Consider the following 21,803-nt stretch of genomic DNA (forward strand, 5'->3'; position numbering starts at 1 on the left):
CATATGAAAGTACAGTTTGTTTCTGAATTAAGGACCTGCTAAGCTCATTCAGGGAGTTGTTGGGAAGAGTAAATGAGATGAACCCTATCAAGTGCAACAGATGCTCTCTAAACATTTGCTGGATCTGCACAATCACAGAGTCTAAAACTGATCCTGCTGGTATGGTAACTTCCATCCTGGTGTGTGATCCTGGGAAAAGCGACCTGGGTGAGCTCTGCCCCTCTCACCAGGTGCTTGTCTCTGGAGCCTGTATCTTGCTGTCTGTCTTCCGTGTCTCAACTCAGCGTGCCCTGGACCTCCCCCCACCTGGCCCCACCAGCAGGGGCCCAACCCCTCCTCACAGTGCCATCACTCCAGGAGAGGGCTGGGTTGATGTCCTGCCATCTGGTAACCGGAGGCAGGCCCAAGGTTGCCCTGGCCTTGGTGTAAGAGGGCAGGCCCAGATCTCGGCCCCTGAGCAGGCAACTGGCCAGGTGGTCTGTGCGGGAAAACTTCAGTGGCCCAGGCCAGAAATCTGGGGATGAGATACCGAAGAGTCTGAGGGAGCTCCTGGACCTTATGTCCAGGTTCCCACCAGCCCTGGGACCCCAGCCATACCCACACAGAGGGAGCTGTGGTCTGCAGGTCAGAAGCTCCGTCAGCAATGAGAGAGTGCAGGTTTCCCACACCCCGTCCCCCCAACCCAGCATGCCTCCCTGCCTGGTTCTGGAGCTCCCACTGAACTTTTTCCCAGGGGCCAGGGCTGCATAGCCTACAGGGACAGCCTCAGCCTCACCTCGCACGTCCTCCACCACCACATGGTCCTCTCGCTCAGCGATCTGGGAGGCCATGCCCAGCAGTAGCGCATCCACATCTTCAGCTCTTTGTAGGTTGGGGTGCTTTAGGGGTGGGGAGAGGGGAGAGGTGTGGCTAAAGGGGCCAGATGTTGGGCAGTCAGGCTCCCTCAACCCCACACTTTGGGTCCTGGGCCCACCCAGTCCTGCTGTTTGCTCCCAAACTGGAGAGTCATTCCTCCTCTACAGCTTGATCCCCTACTCAGGATGAACAATGTCCCCATCCATCCAGAGCGCATGCTGCTAGGACACAGGTCTCCACAAGCACAAGGGACCTAAAACTTTACTTCTGTCTTAGGAAACTTGATGGTACAGTTGCCAAAGGCACTAGGTCTACGTCTTGACCCTTGCTCTGTTAGCAGCCAGTTGTGTGACAGGACCTCTCTGAACTCAGTGTCCTGCCCTTAATAAAAGGGCCTTATTAATAAAATAAAATAAGTAAAATAATACAAAGGTATTAGCAGGACACTGATGTCTCTTTCAGCCCAGATCTATGACTCTGCTTTCCTCTCCCCTCTTTCCTCTTACCTACCCTCTATGAACATACTACATGGAGTATCTGATGTTGCTTTAAACGAATGGTTAATGCTCCTTACCCCTAGTGGCCTGGACAGATGATTCCTGCTAATCTCTCAGAATTCCTCCCTCCACCTTGCCCTCCTCACACATACACATTCACACGCTGCCCAGGTGTGTCTAACCGGGAAGTTTCCTTGGGGGAAGGGATGGCTGGGGTACTCCAGTGCCTACAGAGGGGAAGGAAAACCTAGGAAGAAGTGATACATGTAGACCGCATCTGCACAGCCCCCACCCCCGTGCCTCACACTGCCCTGAGGTGGGGAGGAGGACTGACGTTTGATGTGCACAGCTACCTGATCATCTCAGACATTGGTAGGGGAGAAGGCTGAGGTGCCCTGGGCTGCCTCCTCCACCCCAGCCCATCCCAGCTGGCTGCCTCAGTCCGCTGCCCACCTTTACCACACACCCTCAGACACACACACACAACCTCAATCCTGACCTCTCGGCTCCAGTAGCTGTTGCAGACCCGGAGAGCTCTGGAGACACTTGAGTTCCTATTGATGACCCCCTGGAAGTGGCAGCTGGCATTTCTGAAATGAAAGAAGCAGGTTAGTAGTGACTGAGGCTATGAAGTCCTAATGTCAGGCAGGCATCAGCTCTGGTCTCCAAAGCTAGAGCCAAGGATCCAGGTCATTGATTCCCTAAGGTGGTGTGTGGTCAGGTCCTGAACAATCTGATTTTTGGAAGTTCCCTCTCTCCACATTAGACCAAATTTCTAAAACTGTATCCCATATTTTGCCATGTTTCATTCCCTCTCACTCTCTCTTGACAGATAAAAATATGGATATGGATATAGATACAGTTATAGATAAACTGTCAACAGAAAAAAAATGAACAACATAAGAGTTGTGAGTTCCAGTTTTATTCAGGGAACTTACTGAGGACTATAGTCCAGGAAACAGTCTCTGAGTAGCTCTGAGAGGACTGCTCCAAAAAGGTTGGGAGAGAAGCTAGTGTATATATACGATTTTGGCTAGAGAATGGGTGCAAACACTCGTCTCTGTAGAAGGTTACTGCTAGTCATGAGGATCAGTACCTTGGTTAATGGTTTTTGTGTTTTTCTATGTGTTGGGAGATAAAAGAATATGGGTTCATTAAAAATTTTTTTTCTGAGATATCTCTAGCTATCTAAGGAGTCTGTTTTTCCAAAGCACAGAGTGCCTTATCCTTTTTTTTGTCCCAAATTCTTTTTCAGGGTATATTGTTGGAAGATAGCTGCAGTGGTTAATTCCACAAGTGGTTCCTTGTGGAACTGGATGGTGGGCAACATTCTTTATATATATATATATATGTATATTTATGTATGTAAATTAAAACATATAAAAGGGATTATTAATCATTTTTTTGAAATTACTTGTCTATGGATAACTCAAGTACTACAATTTCTTAGCCATCATCAGCCATATCCAGAAATTGTTCTAGAGTAAAAAAATCTAATCCATGAGTGTTTTCAATTATAATGCAGCTGGGAAAAAAAATAGACTGCCATGCTTTGTTTTATATACTTTTAACTTAATATGTATGTTTTTAAAGTTTCCCTCTCATTATTTTGGAGCCAACACTTTCCTTCAGCCTCACACGTTTTTATTGTAATGCCCTCCAAAGGCTTATAAGCCCCATGTTCTGTTCTTATAGCTAAAAATGTCCCCATGTAGTGTCAACACCTGAGGTGCAGACCTGGGGGCTTTGTGATTCACCCTCTGAACCTCAATTAACTGGTCTTTAATTGGGGGGATTAATATCTACACCGGTGGCAAAAAAAGTGGACATTAAGGTGCTTAAAAACCGCTGAAGGGGACTTCCCTGGTGGTCCAGTGGCTAAGACTCTGCGCTCATAATGCAGGCGGCTCGGGTTTGAGCTCTGGTCTGGGAACTAGATCCCACGCGCTGCAACTAAAATATCCTGTATGCCGCAATGAAGACTGAAGATCCCACCTGCCGCAATTAAGACCTGGCTCGGCCAAACAAATAAATAAATATTAAACACACACACAGTAATGTGTTTTTTAAAACAATTGTTGTCCTTCTTTCCTTCCCTAGTCACTGTTCTCTGGGGAATGGGCATACTTCAGATTGGTAAGCCTGTCCTGAGGGCAGATTTTTCTGAATATGTATGCCCACCCCTCCACACACAAACACCTGAGCCCCTCTCTCACCTCATGTAGACGCCAGGGGGCACCATGGTGGAGAAGAACTGCTCAGAGGCAGCCAGGAACTCCGGGGAGATGCTGGGGTCCAGGAAAGGGCGGTATCCTGGCCGGAGCGAAGAGGAAATAGGATTGGTAAGATTTAGCCCTTAAATCACCCAACTTCCCCCCGCCCCCACCAAAAAAAGTTCCAGCAAGCTCTCCCTTCCTCCCTCCCCATCCCCTCACCTGCATATTCAGGGGGCATTTTCCGCAGGAAGCTGGGCAGCCACTCATACATGGCGATGTTCTGAGGGTCAAGAGAGGGGAAAGGGGAGGCCAGCGCTGGAGCAGCCAGGCCACGAGGGATCTGAGCTCAAGGAAGGCTTAGGAGGGAGACGAGGACCAGGCAGGGACAGTCACAGGAGACACTCTCAGACAGGAGAGGTGCGGAGGTTCCTGTTCCCCACAAGCAACCAGGGCAGGTGGGTGGGGAGCGGGCTGCGAAATAATAATCAGAAAACCTCCTGCGTGAGGAGCGCTTTGCCTGCTTATCACCCTCAGGGGCTTTTCCTAGATGGCAGCTCTCTGGGCAGGGGAGGGTGGTTTCTGGCGGGGTCGTCCAGGGGAGGGCTCTGGAGTCTCCCGGGGACCAGGCCGTGGGGGACCCACCTGGTAGGTGGCGATGACCCTCTTGCGCGCGTGCTGGAACAGCTCCTCGTCCCCCCAGAGCGGGTACCGCCGGGCCAGCTTCTGCGCCCACAGGTTGTGATAGCGGAACCAGAGCAGACCCAGAGCCTGCAGGAAGGGCTCGCGGTTCCCTCGCTCGGCCCCGAAGGCTGCACGCGCCGCGGGAAAGCAGGGAGGAGATGAGCGCGGGCTGGACCGCGGGGCACCCCTCGCCGTCCCTCGACCGCGCCCCGCCCGGCCCCCGCCGCCTCACCGTATAGCCCCCGCGGCCCGCGGCGGCCAGTGGTGGGATCTGGCGGCATCCACATGAGCAGCGGGGCCTGCGCGGCCCGCGGGAAGGCGGGGTCGGGCCCCGACGCCAGCTGCCCCCCGGAGAAGCTCCGCAGCTCGTCGCTCCAGGAGTGCGAGGAGCCATAGATGGCGCTGCCGTCCAGCCAGCCGGTCACCTCGTTGGTCTGCGGGGACGGCGGGAGGCTGAGCCGGGGGTCGGGCGGCCAGGCGGGTCGGGGAGGGGTGAGGGCCCGCGGCTGTCTTGGGTGCGGCGGGATGGGATCCTCTCCGCGGCTGCCTCGGGTCCCGCCAGCCCTCCACCCCCGCCTGCCGCGCTCACCAGGTCCCGGGGGTTGCTGGGGCTCTGTCCGGTCTCGGGGTCCCAGCGACTCCTCTGGAAGGGCAGGACCACGTCCCCGCTCTGGTCGCGGTCGAACACAGGGTCTCCGGGCGGGATGTGGATGTTAAGGAACTCGGCTGGGCAGCCAGACTTTTCCACGCTGACGAGGTCCGATAGCACGTGGTAGCCTGCCAGCAATTGGGGAGGGCTTGGTAGGGCCAGCAGAGGGCCCCTGAGCCGTGTATGTAGACCTTCCCTTCGAGCTTTAAAACACTCAGAAGCCATTACGGGCAAGTCTAAGCCTTGACCTCCCCACCCCTTACCAACCCTTTGTCCAAACTGTTTTCATTGTCAAGTTTGGGCTTCTCCTTGGTAGCTGGGAGGTGCCCGTTGAGTGTGCCTAGGCAGCAGGGCTGGCAGCACTGGCTGTGACATGCAGCTGGAAGCAGCCTGCCCAGAGGGCCTGCCAGCCTCAGTGGGATGCTGCACACTGGAAAGCAAGTATGGGCCCCAGGGATGCCCGACAGGAGCTGAGCGTTCCTGCTCAGAGCCAACAACCCCCAGTCAGTGGGGTCAGGTCCACCTAGCACCCCCATCCTCAGCCTTCGTACCAGAATCAGCACCCTGCCCTGAAGCTGTCCTAGGAGCCACAGGGGCAGAGTGAGAACAGAGTCCCACCATGAGCCCTTCAGGATTATGCCCATGGTCCTCTCTTCCCACTCCTATCAACAGCTTAAGGTGGTGCAGATTTATGCCTCTCTCTTCTCCCCCTGCTCCCACGCCTACCCCACCACCCCATTGACTCCTCTTCCATCTCTCACATCCCTCTCTCAGACCCTCCGTCACTTCTCTCTGTCACTCCCTAATGACACAGAGGTGTCCAGCTGACCCCACAGACCTCCCTTCCCCAGAGGTTGAGGCCCTTACCGAAGAAGACCCCCAGCACTGTGCGGTTTTGCAGCGAGGCCAGCCCTGCAGGGCCCTTCATGGCAGTGTTGCTCAGGGCCCGGGGGTTGGGCAGGTGAGGCTCTCCCAGGGGCTGGTACACGCCATCTGCATAGCTGGCTGGGACCAGACGCTGTAGCCGAGAGCCTAGTGGAGGAGAGGGAGACATAAGGATGAATTCTCAGGGGGCTCCTGGGCCCTTCTCCCAGGCTCCTCTCCAAACCACAGATTCGAAAATCTTAGGAATGAAGGAGCTTTTCTGGGGACCAGCCAGCCCTTGCCCCTTAGTGATGACTACTATCCTGACCCTGCAGCTCTGGTCTCCATTTGGCTCTCACCTACCTTTGCTGCCCCATCTGTGCTCCATGAGGTTGTTGTACCACCCATCAAATCGCTGTACCTCCCATGAAATGGAGTTCTGAGATCCTGTGTGAGAACAGAGGGAAGGGGCAGCTGAGCAAGTCAGTGCACGAGAGGACAGGCTGGGTATGGGTCCAGGGGGCCTGGCACTTGGAGCAGCAGAAAGTGGACACCCAGCACAGTGCAGAAGGAAGGGTACAGAGGGAGATCACCCAGGGGAAAGTGATGTCCAAATTCAAGCCCAATCTTTAAGCTGTTCAGTGGGAAAATATGGCAGGGAGCACTAAAGTTGTGTAACTGGTATCTACTGATAAATGGCCTCAGAGAGGAAGAGGAGGGTGGCGATGGGGCAAGGGAGGCAGGAATCTTCTACTGCCCTCACACCTCAGCTCCCTGGGGACAGAAACTCTTCCCAGCCCTAAAACATCACACAGTGCAAGAGTCAGCCACTCTTCCACCCAGGGAAGAACGTCATTCTGACTCACCTGTGGACAGGGGCAGAATGGAGAGGGGCTTGGCCCTGTCCCGTTGAGCAGAGCTCAGAGCAAGGGTATGAGCCATGGGGCTGAGGCTTTGGGGCCTGTTGCTACTCAGGTCTTTTTCCCAGTTTCTTGGGTGGGATCAGGGACTGACTGGTCATGTGGATAACCTTGTTGCCTCCTCTTCTGGGGCATTATGTTCCCCACATAATTCCTCCTACTGATTCTATTTTATTCTCCAAAAACTAGGATCTAGGAGGAAGCACTCAGCTGTTGAGGGAAGAACTCAGGCAATGCGGGCAGAAGGAAGAGTGTAGATGTGGAGCAAGGATGCTTCTGGTCAGTAGATCAGATGACCAGCCAGATTCCTTTCTTTAGACTAGGAGGTTACAGGGCTTAGGCTCCCTCTCTGCTCACCTCAGAGAAGAGAGCAAAGAAAAGGACTCTCATCAGCCAGAGAGACTGTCGTTCCACTCAGACCAAGGACAGGATCTCAGAGCTATCTTTCTGCCCCAAGACCTTAGAGCTTGCACATCAGCACACTTATAACCATAAACTCAGCAGGGGATCTGAGACGGAAGATGACTCAGGCTGTGATGTTTGAGCAAAGAATTCAACTAAGGATCCAGGACTTGGAGCAGGAATTAGGGCGGCCATACACATGTGATTTCTAAAATATGATGAGCCAATGGCAGAACAAGGAGGCCACCTCTTGGGTAGGGCATGAGGGAGAATGCCTCTGGGAATAAGAGGCAAGAGCTGGAGGAAAAAATGGAAAATGCAAGGCCCAGGGAAGGAGAGGACTGGGAAGAATGGGACTGTGAGCAGCTTTGGCAAGGCAGAAGCTGCAGGGGCTGTTTCACCATCCTATGGCCTCCAGCCAAGACCCATCATTCCACAGACTTTCTCTGCTTTCTCTTCTTGCATCTCCTACCCCTGATGATCAGGGACTTGATCTTTTACACCTGATTTGTGGCACCTTAAGGCCACTTTTCTCTGCAGAGACCCAGACTACAGAGAATGGCCTCAGATTCTAGTAAGCGGCAGTCCAAAGCTGAAGTAACAAGATGAAACTCTTATGGAACTTATTGGGCTGGTGTCTTTTTTTTTTTTTTTGGCTGCACACCAAAACTTGCAGGATCTCAATTTCCTGACCAGGGACTGAATCCAGGCCATGGCAGTGAAAGCCAGGAATCCTAACCACTAGGCCACCAAGGAACTCCCAGATCTTAATGGGTTTTGTTTTTATCATATTGTTTTAAGACACTGGTGACTTCGCCTCAGCTTTGGGTCCAATCTGAATCCAAGATTCTTTTTTGTTTTGTGTGTCTAATCAGTCATTTCCTCTATGAGGTGACTTTATGAAAAACAAGAGAAGATAGAGGAGAGAGAAAGGGCCCCCAGATTGTAAGGAATACAACAGGAAGTACTGACACAATTGAAGGCTCTCTAGTTCTGTGTATCTGGGGAAATTTTTCATTTCATTACCATTCATCTAATCAAGAGGCTTGAAATGAGCACTCACCATGTGCAGGGTGCTGTGTTAGCTAGGGACTAGGGATACAAAGTGACACAGCTTGAAAATGACACAGCTTCTGTCCTTGGAGGATCCTGGAGAATCCTGGGTTCCTCTGCTCCTAGCCACGCTTCTCTAGTCTATACTCACCCATGGGCATCCATGGTCCAACCAGGAGTGTCCATACCAGAGCAAAGTGGAAGCTCATGATGAAAATGTTAATAAGGCTCAGGTGTTAGAACACCCTAAAACAGAAACCCTAGAAAAAAAGACAAGAGATGGAGAAAATAAGCTCCAGCAGTTCAGGAGAATCAGGGTCTCTGGAAGCCCCTGGAAATCAAGGCATGGGCGTGGGCCAAGGCCAGGGGACTCACTCTCTTCCAAGAATCTTTTATTCATTCAATGAACATGTGAAAAGCACCCACTACATGGTGGGCACTGACCTAGGCACTGGAGATTAAGTGATACAGCAGACAGAAACCTCTGCCTTCCTGAACTTTACTTTCTAAAATTAATTGGAAACCTTGCCTTTTTTTTTTTTTTTTTTAATCCATGCCATGCAGCTCTCAGAATTCTAGCTTCCTGACCAGGGATTGAACTGATGTCCCTTGCAGTGAAAGTGCAGAGTCTTAACCACTGGACCACCTGGGAAGTCCTGGGAAAACTTGCTTTGACTCGTCTTTCCACAATATGTGTTCCCTGGACACAGTCTTGCTTGTCGGCCAGAACACTGGGTAGAGGCCAGGATGCTGTGCAGTGGCCAGTCCAGTAGTGTGATCTTAGGCAGGTCACTTATCTGCTCTGGACCTTGGTTTCCTCTTCTGGCTATGAGAATATACAAGCCTAAACTGTCTACCTCCTAGCCTGGTTACTAAAATCAAATGTGAGAATGAAGTAGAATTCAAGGCAAGAAAATTGACAAGTGTTATGTAGATATGATATAAAGAGGGTAGGCTGGAGCTTGGCTTCTCTTAGCAGACTCAGAAGGGATGTAGCCCCAGGTGCTCGTGTGTTTGGTGCTGCTCTCTCTCTCTCTCTCAGGCCAGCACATCACCCGGGAATGATGGGGAAACTGAGGCAGCAGGGGACTCAGGCTACTGAGTCCCTTGAGAAGTGCAAGGCTAGTGAAGACCTCCTAAAGGCAATCTGGAGATTAAACAAACAAACAAAAACAACCTAGGCCCAGTCATAATTCAAAAGCTCAGCATGCCACTCTCTCCACCCCCCAGTGAAGGGCTTTGCATAGTTAAAGCCAAAAGGCTGGACCCGCTGAAGTGGCCACAGTGCCCCTTCCCTGATCTAGGATGTCTTGTCCCTTTCCCTCAGTCACCAGTGAGCATGCAGTGAGCTTTCAGGCCAAGCTAGGGAAACACCTGAAGGGCAAAGTGGACATGCTTCATTACCACTCCTTCTGGGTGGGTAGCCACAACCACTTACTTCCCAACAATCTTGAAAGGAAAGCAGAGCCTTATGACAGGGCAGTGAAGCCCCAGGCAGTGGTAGAACCTGGGAAGAACACAGGTGCCTAGTTCTTTCCCCACATGGCTGCTTTTCAGACCCAAAGTACCAGAGTGGTGAGTTCCCTGGGGTAGGGGAAAGATGAGTCAAGGCCATAGGTACTCCATCTTGGTCCCAAGGGTGGGCGAAAGGGGAAAGCCTGGACTCAAAAAGCCCAAAGTTCCCTCCCTGACATGATGCAGTGGCACCAAGAGGCGCTCCGAAGACAGCCCCTCCGTCCAAGCGAACTAGGCCACCCAACATTCCCATTTCCCGAAAAACCCAGTCTCTGCAAGCCGTGGAGGACAGGTCTTCACAGGCTCATTTTAGCCTCGGGTTAAGAATGGAGGCGCAGCGGCGCCAAAGCTGAAATTCCCCTTCCCTCAGAAAAGTGTGGCGGTGTCACCGCAGTCACCTTCCCCTGAGCTCCCGTGCACGCGCGAGCCCTCCTGGGTCTGACCTGCGGCCGCGGCGTCTCTCGAGCGCTGACTGCTGCTTGGCTCCCGCCGGGCTCGCTGCTGGGCCGGCGACGCGCGCTGAGTCCGGCGCCTTCTCCCTCTCTGCTCGGGGACGAGCAGGGCTGGGGGGTGAAGAGGGGACTAAGCGTCCCAGTTCTAAGGCGGAGCGGGGCGGGGTGGAGTGCCAGGACCCGCCGAGGTGCTCCGAGGAGACCCGGGCGCGCAAGGTGAGACTGCACGGGCTCGCCCAGCTCAGATAGGGTAGACGTCCGGTCAGTGGCGAAGCCACGTGAACGGAGAAAAGAGCGAGTCGGCTTCTAAAAGGTCTGCTGGGGATGGGAGAGGGCCGAAGAGGGGACAGGGTGCGAAGGGGCAGGGGAGACGCTGCCCAATCCTCTCCACGCGGGCGGATAAGACCAAGAGCACCGGTCAACGCGCGCAGAACCAGGCTAGGCGTTCGAGCAAGGCATCCGTCCTAAGACCTTTTAAGAGTCCGTGGTAACATCCACCACCCGGAGTTCGTCGTGAGATCTCGGGGGTCTCACCGCCCTCGAGCCCCGTCCGCGCCCCTCTGGACCCCGGATTGCATCGCTAGGTTTGTGCTAGAACTGCCCGGGGTTGTGCGCCAGGGGCGAGGGGAAGGAGGAGTCGGAGGGCTGGCTGCGGAGTGGACAGTTCTCGCGCACCAGTCCCTTTTCCGTCCCAGGCTGGGTGGGTGCGGGCGCAGCGCCGCAGAGACTGGGGTGCGGTCTGAGAAGGTTGAGAAGTACTTGGAGCTGGAGGGGCGGGGCGGGGGCGAGGGCGGGGGAGGGCGGGAAAGCATTCCGGACCTGGTTTGTCCGGTCATAGTCTATTTAAGTGCAGTAGGAGAAGAGTAGGGGTTGCAAGAAAGCCCCGCCAAGAGAAAGGGCGTGCGCTTTTGGTGACAGGGCGTCCGGACCTGGTTTCTTCTTTATCCCATACCTGGGAGCGCTTCGTGTGAGGTTCCACTACGAAGAGGCGAGCGGCGCCGGCTGCCAGGCACGCACTGTTTCGAAGAGGCAAAGGTAGGAAACAGCAGTCCGGGTTTAAGTGGCGGGTATACTGCTGCGGTCTGTGCGGCCCGGGTGGGTGTCGAAGAGGGCCTTGAAGTGCTGTCCCCGCCCCGGCCCCTAGAGGCGCACTTCCCACATCCGCCCAGGTTCAGATCAAGTGGGAATTCGAAGTATTGTGAGAAACTAAGAGGCAAAGAACAAACAAAACAACAAGAAACTTACTAAGGCCACGAGGTTTACAGATGTAGAATCCTTACCTCGGCTTAACTGGGGTCTAGGTAATTCGGCTGGCAAGATTCAGCACCCCTAGGCTCCTTAATCACCTCAGCCCTTGTTAAGGATTCCTGCCCCAAACCACTTTTCAGATCTTGTTCTATTTCTCCACTTAACGGCCTTCTTTGGTGCAAAAGCACACGTACACGTGCCCACACACCTTCCTGAAGAAAAGAGACTGGGACAGGAATTCTGGACAGGGTCCTTTTAGCCATCCAGAGCTGTGAACTTTGAGTGGGGTCCACCCCAAACAGAGAAATAAACCATCACATTCTAGCAACTAGTATCACTAGTCAGAGTTCTTGACAACTCCAGGCAAGTCACCCACACTCCCTTTGTAGAGAATTGGTCATCTTTACCGGTTCCAGAAGAAGCAGGAGGCAATCAGAGAAAGACTTCAGGAAGAAATCCCTGAGAGGCCACAGAACATTAAGAATGTACAGAAGAACGTTGAAGCTCCAGACTTGCACTAGGCTGTATTTCCTTGAAGACTGTAGCTGTATTTCTTGGCCACCCCTAATACACACAAAAAGGAACCCCACTCTATCCTGTGGTAGGTAGGAATGGGTAATCTTTATCTGAATTGCAACTGAGCATGAGAAATACTTTAGTATTTTAAGAGGAAAGGTGTCCCTTACCTCTCAGGCCAGGTGGCAAAGGAGAAAAGGACGACCCCAGAATGTGGAAATTGGCCCACCCAGTGAGAAAACACCTCAACTTTGTCACAGGGGCCTCTGATGCAGGATTTTTGTGTCTAGATGTTTATGGTACTGAGAACTCCTTCCTTGTTTTGCCTATATTTCTATTTATATGAACCTGTAGGTGTGTATATCTGACCATGCATGCATGCATGCTCAGTTGCTCAGTCGTGTCTGACTCTTTGTGACCCAATGGACTGTAGCCTGCCAGGCTCCTCTGTCCATGAAATTTTTCAGGCAAGAATACTGGAGTGGGTTGTCATTTTCTCCTCCAGGGGATCTTCCCGACCCAGAGATGGAAACTGAGTCTCCTCTGTTCGACCCCATAGACGGCAGCCCACCAGGCTCTCCCGTCCCTGGGATTCTCCAGGCAAGAACACTGGAGTGGGTTGCCATTTCCTTCTCCAATGCGTGAAAGTGAAAAGTCAAAGTGAAGTCTCTCAGTCGTGTCTGACTCCTAGGGATCCCGTGGACTGCAGCCTACCAGGCTCCTCCATCCATGGGACCTTCCCGGCAAGAGTACTGGAGTGGGTTGCCATTGCCTTCTCTGTCCAGTTGCCAATTCAGCCAACTCAGACTTGAATTGGCAGGCAGATTCTTTACCACTGAGCCACCTGGAAAGCCTATATCTGACTGTGTCTTTCTTGTGCTTATTTATATTAATATATATTTATATCAGTATAACAATCTGGTAGTCGGCTAAGGGAGAAGTGGCAGATTAAAGATTGACATGAGATTTTTCTAGAAAAAAATTCTACTGTCAGATCCTCCTTGGCAAGCCAGGAAGGAAGATGTCCCCAAGGGAAACCACAAACTCTGTGGAAAAAGCAGGATTGTTGGGTGTGAGGACTTTTCATTTCAGTCCCACCTTTTCATGCAGGAGGCCTATTAAGTTAATGATTAAAGCCAAATTAGGATCAGGGTTATCAAAAATTAACTTTAAATTGGGTTATGTAGATTAAAGAAGACCTAATTCACTAAACTGAACTAGAAGGAACTAAACAAGGCAAGTTTTATTCACCAACTGTCTTTTTGTTTTAGTCATCTTTAATAAATATTTTGGAGAATTGGAAATAAATTAGTGTTGTTCTTCTATACTTGATCCAGAAACCCTTTTGTTAGTGTTTCTTTGAAGCACAATGTTAATAGGGATGAGCCATTCTTATAAAATATTTTATAACCTCCCTTTGAAATAAATTGGAGAAGGAAATGGCAACCCACTCCAGGACTCTTGCCTGGAAAATCCCATGGATGGAGGAGCCTGTCTGGCTACAATCCATGGGGTTGCAAAGAGTCGGACACGACTGAGCGACTTCACTTTCACTTCACTTTGGAATAAATGCAGGAATAATGCTAATACATGACCCTAATCAAAATACATTGCATCATCATTATTTCTTTATATTGCAAATGTTTGGCTTTGAAATTCCAACATATAACATGTACTCTTATTTGACTACTATGTATTCGAACTTGCTTTATCTTCCTATCTTATTAACCAAGATAGTCTACATTTTATAGCATTTCCTTAAAAGTATAGTCTTCCATCAAAATGTAACGGCTTCAGTCTATGTGTCATAAGTTATAAAAGTCTTAGACCAATAAATATCTGTTATAAAATATTAATAAAGTATTACCAACATATATTTTACAAAATAATTTAATCCTCAAACTCTTACTTATCTTTAGCTGGAGTTGAAATGTATGTTTCAGATTCAACTAACATGAACATTCATGCTCTGGAGACTCCAACTATTGGAAGAGGCTTTCTGAAAATTTTGTGAAGCACTAAAAATTGACAGCATGGGTCAAATCCATTCCTGTCCAATCTTTAGCCTCAATGTAGGTGATACTGTTGACTGAGTACAGGAGAGGACAGTGAGGAAGCATAGCTCCCTCTTGTGTGTGAAACAGAAGATGCCACCTGCAGGGAGAGGGATACATTCATACATTCATTCATTCCATCCACAGACTGATTAGCAAGTACATGCTGCATTAGTAAGTTTATCCCCTGATGCAAAGATGGAAAGACAAAGCCCTTGCCCTGTAGGAGATTAGAAGCTAATGGGTTCTAGACGTTCAAACAGAATGCAGTGTAATTACTGTGATTCTGGAGGTATGTTCAAAATGCCATCAGAACATTAGGGGTGGGAACATCTACACTGGCCTGATGACGTCAGGAAACTTCACAGAGGAGGTAACACGAGCCGAGACTTGAAAAGTGAAGAAGAGTTTTCCAAGACAGCAAGAGCATTCCAGACATAGGAAATAGTATATACAAAGGCATGAAGGCTTGAAAGTGCATGTCAGATTCAGGGAGATGCCAGTAGTTTACAATGGCTAGAGATTAGGCTGCATAAAAGATGGAGATGGAAGTATAGGTGGGATTGGATCACAAAGGACTTTGCATCTGATGATGAGAAGATTAGATTTAACACGGAGCAAAGAAATAAAATGATTATACTTGCTTGTTAGAAAAATTGTCCTGGCACCAGGCCAGATAGAATGAGACGGAATTAGGGCAGAGGCAGTAGTAGGGAAGGAAATACATGGATGGTTTCAAGAAATAGTTAAGAGGTAAAATGGTCCAGGTCTCTGGCTTATTTGATTGATGAGATGGTGATGCCACTGAAGAAACAAAGAGAACAGAATAAAAAGCAGAGTGGAGACACTGAATTCAGTTTGGGACCTGTTAAATCTGAGGCGTTCATGGAACAGCCAAGTGAAAATGTCCACAGGATAGCTGGCCCTTTTGTGTTTCGAGCCCAAGTAGGAAGTCTGTGTGGAGACAGATCTGAGAAGCATCATCCATGAAGGGATGAACTTGCCTAGAAAATCATGAAGAGTTACTAGAAGAAGAAAGCCAAGGCAGAATCCTGGGGAGCATGACTGTTTAAGAGGAGAGAAAGAACTGGCAAAGGGGCCATGAAAGGGATGGCTATAGGCAGGAGACCTAGGAGAATGTGGTGTCATGGAGGCCCAGGGAGGAAGTTAGAAGAAAGAGAAATTACCACGGGGAGGGCAAGAAGGATGAAAAGTGAAAGTTTCCCTTGAAATTTAGCACTTGGTGACCTAATGGGGAAGGATTCCCAAGTGGCTCAGTGGTAAAGAATACACCTGCCAGTGCAGGAGACACAGAAGACTCGGGTTCAATCCCTGGGTAGGGAAGACCCCCTGGAGAAGGGGATGACAACCCGCTTCAGTATTCTTGCCTGGGAAATTCCATAGTCAGAGGAGCCTAGTGGGCTACAGTCCATGGGGTCACAAAGAGTCAGACATGACTGAGTCTCTGGGCTCTGAGCACACATGCACACAACCTAATGGAGAAGCTGGGGTTAGAGAGAAGCCAGATTCACTGGACTGAGGAGATAAGGCAGTGGACACACACAGAAGCTGTTCTTCCCAAAAGCCTGGCTGTGAAAGGGAGAACATGGGACAAGGTAGCAGCTGGAAGGGACCCAAAAGTTCAACGGAAAGAGCTCCTTCTCTTTGTGTTCTTAAAATGGGAGAAATTAAAGCATGTCCTTGAGAGAAAGAGCTGGCAGAGAAAGAGGAGCTGCAAAATCACCAAGAGAAAGGGGGATAACTGATGAGATAGGTGGTGGTGAAGGTGGGCAGGATTGGGGTCAGAGCCTAAGAAGAAAAGATTTCATTCCTCTGGGATGGGAGAGTTGAAGAGTTAAGAGAAAAAGCAAAACTTCATGTTAAAACTGAGGCAGAGGTTATTCGACTTGCCCCAAAGAGAGGTCTGAATCTTTAAATTGTCTCTTTGCCTGATACCATGCTTCCTCCCATAGATAGCACCAGGAGGTGGCCAGCCTAGAAGAAGAGGGAGAGTCTGGGAGCCACAAAATTTAGAACTAGAATGGGTCATGGAGATATCACCATGTCCAATTGCAGATGAAGAAGCTAAGAAACAGAGGAGGTTTTCATTTGTCTGTCTAGTTATAAAATCAGTCAGTAAAGAACTGGAACTAGACCCAGAACTGATTCCAGCCCAGGGTTCACTGTAAGGATTGTCGAAAGAGATAAACGGGGAGTAATGAAATGCGCCCCCTCCTTCCCAGTCTACTAGCTTCTATTTATTAGTATTATTCTGTTCCAGGTACTATTCTTAACACTTTATAGACACAATCTAGTTTCATATTCACAATGACCCTATGAAGTTAACATTATCATCATCCCAATTTTTAAAATAACATCAAGTCTCTTTTGAGGTCAAGTAACTTGCAAGAGGCAAAGGCAGAATTAAAATGCAGAGCTTCTAAACTCCTAAACTTATCCTTCCATTGTATCACTTAACAAGACATTGCCTGGTCAAACTATAAATTATGAAGCTTCCTGGGTACCAAGGCCCCAGTACAAATCATAGACAGGAAAATGAGCAGAGCAGGGTTCCTTGATCGTAAGAGGAATTTTTTTTTTTTTCACATTTTGACATGTCTGAAATTGAGATGTGTCTTACCAACAATGGCTGTTATAGTTTGTTTGTTTTGCTGCACTGCACAGCATATAGAATCTTAGTTCCCCAACCAGGGACTGAACCTGTGCCCCCTGCAATGCAAGCACAGAGTCTTAACCACTGGATCGCCAGGGATGTCCTGGCTGTCATGACTTAATTCGCAGTGATTTTTTTCTCTTTCTTTCTTTGTGATACATACAATAACAGCATCCATTCCATCTGGATTTCACAAGACACAGTTGATTCAGGTATCATTTTCCCAGTATTTCGTCTGCAAATGGACAAACTAGAGCCAAATAGCTTTGAGATCAGGGAACAGACAGAACAGAGCTGAGCCAGGGTTTGAGCTGAAAGGAAGCCTGGGAATTTAAATCAAGGAGAAGAGCGGCTATTGATGATGTGTGGGTAGAAGGACGTCTGGTCCCGGCACTGTTCCTAGTGGAGGGCGGGCTCCTTCAGTGCTCACTGAGGTGTGCTAGTTCAACTCCGTTGTTCTCCAGTTACCAGTGCAGGAGCCAGGGTGCTCCAGAGAGCTGGTCAGACCGGGGGGCCAGTCCAGGTCTGGGAATCAGCCCTCTGGTGATGTAGCTGGATTACATACACTTGGCAGAGCTCTCTGGCCTTTGTTCCTTTGGGGACTGAGAAGGAAAGCCAACCTTTTTGTAATCTGTACCATCCTCCAGCCTTATGCCTTACCTTGACAGTAAATACAGCTCTTTTTATGCTCTGTGATCTGTCTGCTTGTGCTGGAGGCCTGAGGGAGATAAAAGAGAATTATATTTCCTAAGACAGTCCCAGAGGAAGCAGAGAAGCCTTGAGGGTAGTGGTGGCACTGATTTAGGGGACCTGGGGATTATGAAGGGAGCATGGGGTGACAGAGAATGATTGCCAAGACCTTTATTCTCTCACAGCTAAGGATGGCTGAGGGATAGTGGAATGGTGGTAACAGTGGCGTCTGGTGAGCTCCAGAGAAGAGGGGTCTGGTGTACTCTCTGCTGCATCTCCAGCACCAGGAACAGTGCCTGGCACAGAGAGGGCACTCAGTGAACACCTATTGTTGTTGTAGAGCCTCTGCCTCCCCCGAACAACCCAAAATGGCTGCTTTTGGACATACATTCCCCTTCTACGCTGGGCCCAAGCCGACCTTCCCAACGGACACCACACTGGCCGTCATCGTTGCCATCTTTCTGACTTCACTGGTCACCTTCATCATCATTCTGCCAGGCATTCGGGGCAAGATGGTGAGAAACAAAACAAACCCTGCAGACCCCAGCCCCAGAGAGACCTTGACCTTGGGAGGAGGGGTCCAGACTCTCTGGTTACAATCAGATTCAGGAGAGAGAGTCTAGTCCTGAGAAAACATCAGCCACCCTCCCAGCAGAGAGCTCCCCACTCCCTGACAGATAATTCCTGAGTATCTGTTCTGGGCCAGGCACTTTGATCTCAGTTGACTGAGTGACCTCAGCTTTAGAGCAAGCACCCTCCCCAAGTCTGGAAAGAGAAGGGGTGGATTTGGAAGGAGGGTGAGGCATCGTGAGCTATCACTCCCGCCCTGTGACACAGAGGCTGTTCTGGATGCTGCGGGTAGTGACCAGCTTGTTCATTGGAGCTGTGATCCTCGGTGAGTGTGAAGGGCAGCTGCCTTGGGCAGCTCCTCCATCCTGTCTCTCCCATCGGGGTGTCCCCACAGCAGCCTTTGCTTCAGGGTGGACTTCTAGACCTCCCTTCCCACATCTCCCTCACCCTGGACTTATTCCCTCATATCTACCCTTTCCCTGAGAGGTGTAAGCCTCCACCATTCTGAACATTTTTATTCAGTGGAAAGGAGGTCAAATGAATGCCTGTGGGGAGAGGTTCTCTGGAGGCTGGAGGGAAAGAATGGTGGAGGGCTTGCTTCGCTTTGGGGATTAGGCAATAGGAAACATAGAAAGTCTCTGTGTTGAAGCTCCCTGTGTTTGCCCCAAACCGTTTATTATGTTAGTGTTTCCTCCCCCAGCTGCTTGAGTAGCGCTCCCTAAATGGGGGAAGAGAGGGGAGGGGGAAGAGGAGTATGACCAGGGGAGGGAGATATTGGATTCTGACCCATTTATTCATTTTTTAAAAATTTTATTTTGGGTTGTGCTGGGTCTTCAATGCTGCACAGACTTTATCTTTAGCTGCGGTGAGCAGGGGCTACTCTCTAGTTGCAGTGCATGGGCTTCTTATTGCCGCGGCCTGTCGTTGCGGAGCACAGGCTCTGTAGCATAGGCTCAATAGTTGTGGCGCATGGGCTTAGTTGCTCTGAGGCACGTGGGATCTTCCTGGACCAGGGATTGAATTTGTATCTTCTGCATTGGCAGGCAGCTTCTTTACCACTGTACCACCGGAGAAATCCCACCCCACCCCCATTTATTCATCTCATACATGTCACTGGCAAAATTACTATGACCCAGGCCTTAGGCTGGTTAATGGATACACAATTATGAGCGAAACAGACATGGTCGGTCCCCTTGGTGCTTTCCCCCTGGCTCTAACCCAGCAATGCCCAGGCCTCCCTGAGTTCTTGTGTATCCAACTCCCCAACCCAGCCGTGAATTTCAGTTCTGAGTGGTCTGTGGGCCAGGTGAGCACCAACACGTCCTACAAGGCCTTCAGTTCCCAGTGGATCAGTGCCAACGTTGGGCTGCAGATTGGGCTGGGAGGCGTCAACATCACGCTCACAGGTGAGGGAGGGCTCTTACCTGTGAGGGAGGGCAAGGCACGGCTCTGTGTCTTTGGGAGCTATGCTCAGAGTGGTCTAAAGAGCAATAGGATGCCGGGTGGTAGGAAGGGAAATTCTCAGGCCTTGGAAACAGCCTTCTCTCACTGGAGACCAGAGCCTGGCCCCATCCAGTGTGATAAGCCACTGCCCAGGTACATCTCCACTGTGGCCCTTGGGTCCCTGCTGAGCACAGCTGCCCTCTTCCCCAGGGACCCCAGTGCAGCAGCTGAATGAGACCATCGATTACAACGAGGAGTTCACCTGGCGCCTGGGGGAGAACTACGCTGAGGAGTATGCCAACGCACTGGAGAAGGGGCTGCCAGACCCCGTGCTCTACCTGGCCGAGAAGTTCACCCCACACAGCCCCTGTGGCCTGCATGGCCAGTACCGCCTAGCGGGACACTACACCTCGGCTATGCTGTGGTGAGCCTGGCCGCAGGCCCTGCTGGCCTAGACTCAGGAATGGGGCTTCCACCCATCTCTCCTATACTCATGTGGAGATCCCTAGTGAGACAGTCTGGTGCCGGTGATCACAGTACTTGGTTGGGAAGCCCACAGGCAGGAATCCCCACCTCACCTCTTTGGGGTGTCCTTGGGTCCCCGAGCCTCCACCTCAGCCCCTCCAGCTAGAAGTTCGCCCCAAATGAGGCAGAGGTACCAGCCTTCACCAGGTCCTGGCTCTCCAGGGTGGCATTCCTCTGCTGGCTGCTGGCCAACGTGATGCTGTCCATGCCTGTGCTGGTCTACGGTGGCCACATGCTGCTGGCCACAGGTCTCTTCCAGCTGTTGGGACTGCTCTTCTTCTCCACGGCCACATCCCTAACCCCGCCCTGTCCCTTGCGCCTGGGTGCCGCCACGCTGCATACTCACCGTGGGCCTGCCTACTGGATCACGTTGACCACAGGTGAGGCCCTGGGACAGGCAGTGGGGGGCTCAGGGCCAGGGCCCAGAAGGCCCATGGGGTTAAAGGTCTGCCTCTGGGGACCAAGGATGCCTTTCCCCTCTTTAGAGCTCCCTCCCTCTTAGATTCCTTATCCCCAGGCTTCCCTTCCTTGTATTTGTATGTATCTGTCTTTGTCATATCCCTTTTTCCCTAACTCTCTCTTCACCCAGCTCTTCCCAAAATCTTCTGACCTCATGACCCCTCCCTCTTCCCCAAAACACTTTCCCCTATGTCCCCCATTCCTGGAACACTTCTCTGTCCTTGCCTCACAGAGTCTTAAATTGCCCTGCAGTTTTCTTCTTTTCTCCTGTGCCACTGTGTCTGCCCCCTTAAGCCATTTCCTATGCCTCCTCCTGTGTGTCCTGCCCTCCTCCCCGTGCTTCTTGGTTTTCAGAGTTCTCTCTCTCTACCCTGGGATGTAACTGAAGGAACACTGGGTTTAGAGTCCAAAAAGTCAGGACAACAGACCCATAACAGACATATGACCTGATACCGATCATCTCTTGGAGCACAAGTTGTCCTGAAGCAGGGATACCAGGCCTCCCTCAGGAGGGGCCTAATGCTCTTAGGAAAATATGTCCTTGGGAGGTGTTCCTATCACTGAGGTGGGATACTTGTTGCTCCATCACCAGGACTGCTGTGTGTGCTGCTGGGTCTGGCCATGGTGGTGGCTCACAGGATGCAGCCCCACAGGCTGAAGGCTTTCTTCAGCCAGAGTGTGGGGGAGGACCCTGTGCTGGAGTTGAATCCCGAGGAAGGGGGACTCCTGAGCCCTCGCTACCGGTCCATCACTGAGAGTCCCGAGCCCCAGGACATCCCTCTGTCAGAGGCTTCCTCCGAGGCCCCCTGCGAGGAGCCTGACTGTGCCCTGTAACCGACTGTGCCCTGTGTTCCTTTCCCTGGTGGCACCTGGACTTCCAATGCGCTCCAGACTTTTCTGGAACCCCCTCCCCCAAAACCACCAGAACTGCCAACAGGCTGGGTTGTATCAGTTCCCAGCCCCAATCTGAAAGTGGAATAGGGAAAGAGGCTCTATCTATTGGTGTTAAAAGTGGAACAAAACAAAAAGCTCTAAGGCAGACATCGAGGCTGCTCATAAACCAGACCAAGCAGAGATTACCTGTTTGTGCCCAGCAACCCTGCTCTCCCCTGGTGCTTTGCCTCAAGGTGGCATTTACTGAGACCCAGCTTCACCCACATAATGACATGTGTGTGTGCGGGGTTACAATGTGATTCTCCTATGGTCCCTCTCATTCTTCTGCATGTCTTTTAATTTCCTTTTTCCTGGGTCCCTTTTATTCTTCTTTTACTGCCCCAGCTGGTGTGATTTCATTAATACAATGAAAGTACTGCAAGGGAGAAGAGACCAAACTTCTTGTCTTAGATCTAATATTAACTGAGTGTGCCACATTCTCTCTGAGCCTCTGTTCTAAATTTGCCAAATAAGATTGTAGGATTTGCCAAGGACCTTAAAAAATTCCCAGGGTTTACATCTTTATGCCTTGCTGACATAGCTTGGCCCTCAGACACCACTACTTTGATGAATAAACTAAATTAGTG

At 50.8% G+C, this 21,803-nt stretch overlaps 2 protein-coding genes across 2 annotated transcripts in view; one reads left to right on the plus strand and one right to left on the minus strand.

Annotated features, from left to right (window-relative positions):
• The window catches only part of DUOX1 (dual oxidase 1), a 30,936-nt gene extending 22,537 nt beyond the window's left edge, over positions 1 to 8,399 (minus strand). Inside the window, exons 1-11 of the mRNA XM_027554115.1 lie at positions 8,289 to 8,399; positions 6,126 to 6,209; positions 5,766 to 5,930; positions 4,839 to 5,026; positions 4,482 to 4,683; positions 4,211 to 4,377; positions 3,788 to 3,848; positions 3,569 to 3,665; positions 1,852 to 1,942; positions 776 to 878; positions 342 to 514 (exon numbers count right to left, since the gene is read on the minus strand). Of these exons, the coding sequence (XP_027409916.1) occupies positions 342 to 514; positions 776 to 878; positions 1,852 to 1,942; positions 3,569 to 3,665; positions 3,788 to 3,848; positions 4,211 to 4,377; positions 4,482 to 4,683; positions 4,839 to 5,026; positions 5,766 to 5,930; positions 6,126 to 6,209; positions 8,289 to 8,346 (1,389 nt within the window). The 5' untranslated portion in view covers positions 8,347 to 8,399. The remainder of the gene's footprint in view (positions 1 to 341; positions 515 to 775; positions 879 to 1,851; positions 1,943 to 3,568; positions 3,666 to 3,787; positions 3,849 to 4,210; positions 4,378 to 4,481; positions 4,684 to 4,838; positions 5,027 to 5,765; positions 5,931 to 6,125; positions 6,210 to 8,288) is intronic.
• Positions 8,400 to 10,980: 2,581 nt separating this feature from the next.
• DUOXA1 (dual oxidase maturation factor 1) lies at positions 10,981 to 21,803 on the plus strand. The gene is made up of 7 exons (XM_027554118.1): positions 10,981 to 11,139; positions 17,627 to 17,801; positions 18,124 to 18,181; positions 19,128 to 19,262; positions 19,510 to 19,723; positions 19,987 to 20,204; positions 20,876 to 21,803. The coding sequence occupies exons 2-7, from the start codon at positions 17,655 to 17,657 to the stop codon at positions 21,115 to 21,117; spliced, it is 1,014 nt and encodes a 337-aa protein (XP_027409919.1). The 5' UTR covers positions 10,981 to 11,139; positions 17,627 to 17,654; the 3' UTR covers positions 21,118 to 21,803.

The sequence above is a fragment of the Bos indicus x Bos taurus genome, chromosome 10 (assembly GCF_003369695.1).
Source record: "Bos indicus x Bos taurus breed Angus x Brahman F1 hybrid chromosome 10, Bos_hybrid_MaternalHap_v2.0, whole genome shotgun sequence".
In the NCBI taxonomy this organism is placed as follows: domain Eukaryota; kingdom Metazoa; phylum Chordata; class Mammalia; order Artiodactyla; family Bovidae; genus Bos; species Bos indicus x Bos taurus.

Bases quoted from the DNA above. Each gene is read 5' to 3' on its own strand.
- DUOXA1 (XM_027554118.1), top strand. From the start codon at position 17,655: ATGGCTGCTTTTGGACATACATTCCCCTTCTACGCTGGGCCCAAGCCG. The intron at 18,182-19,127 runs GTGAGTGTGAAG...TCCCCAACCCAG, and splicing joins CATTGGAGCTGTGATCCTCG to CCGTGAATTTCAGTTCTGAG. The intron at 20,205-20,875 runs GTGAGGCCCTGG...CTCCATCACCAG, and splicing joins CTGGATCACGTTGACCACAG to GACTGCTGTGTGTGCTGCTG.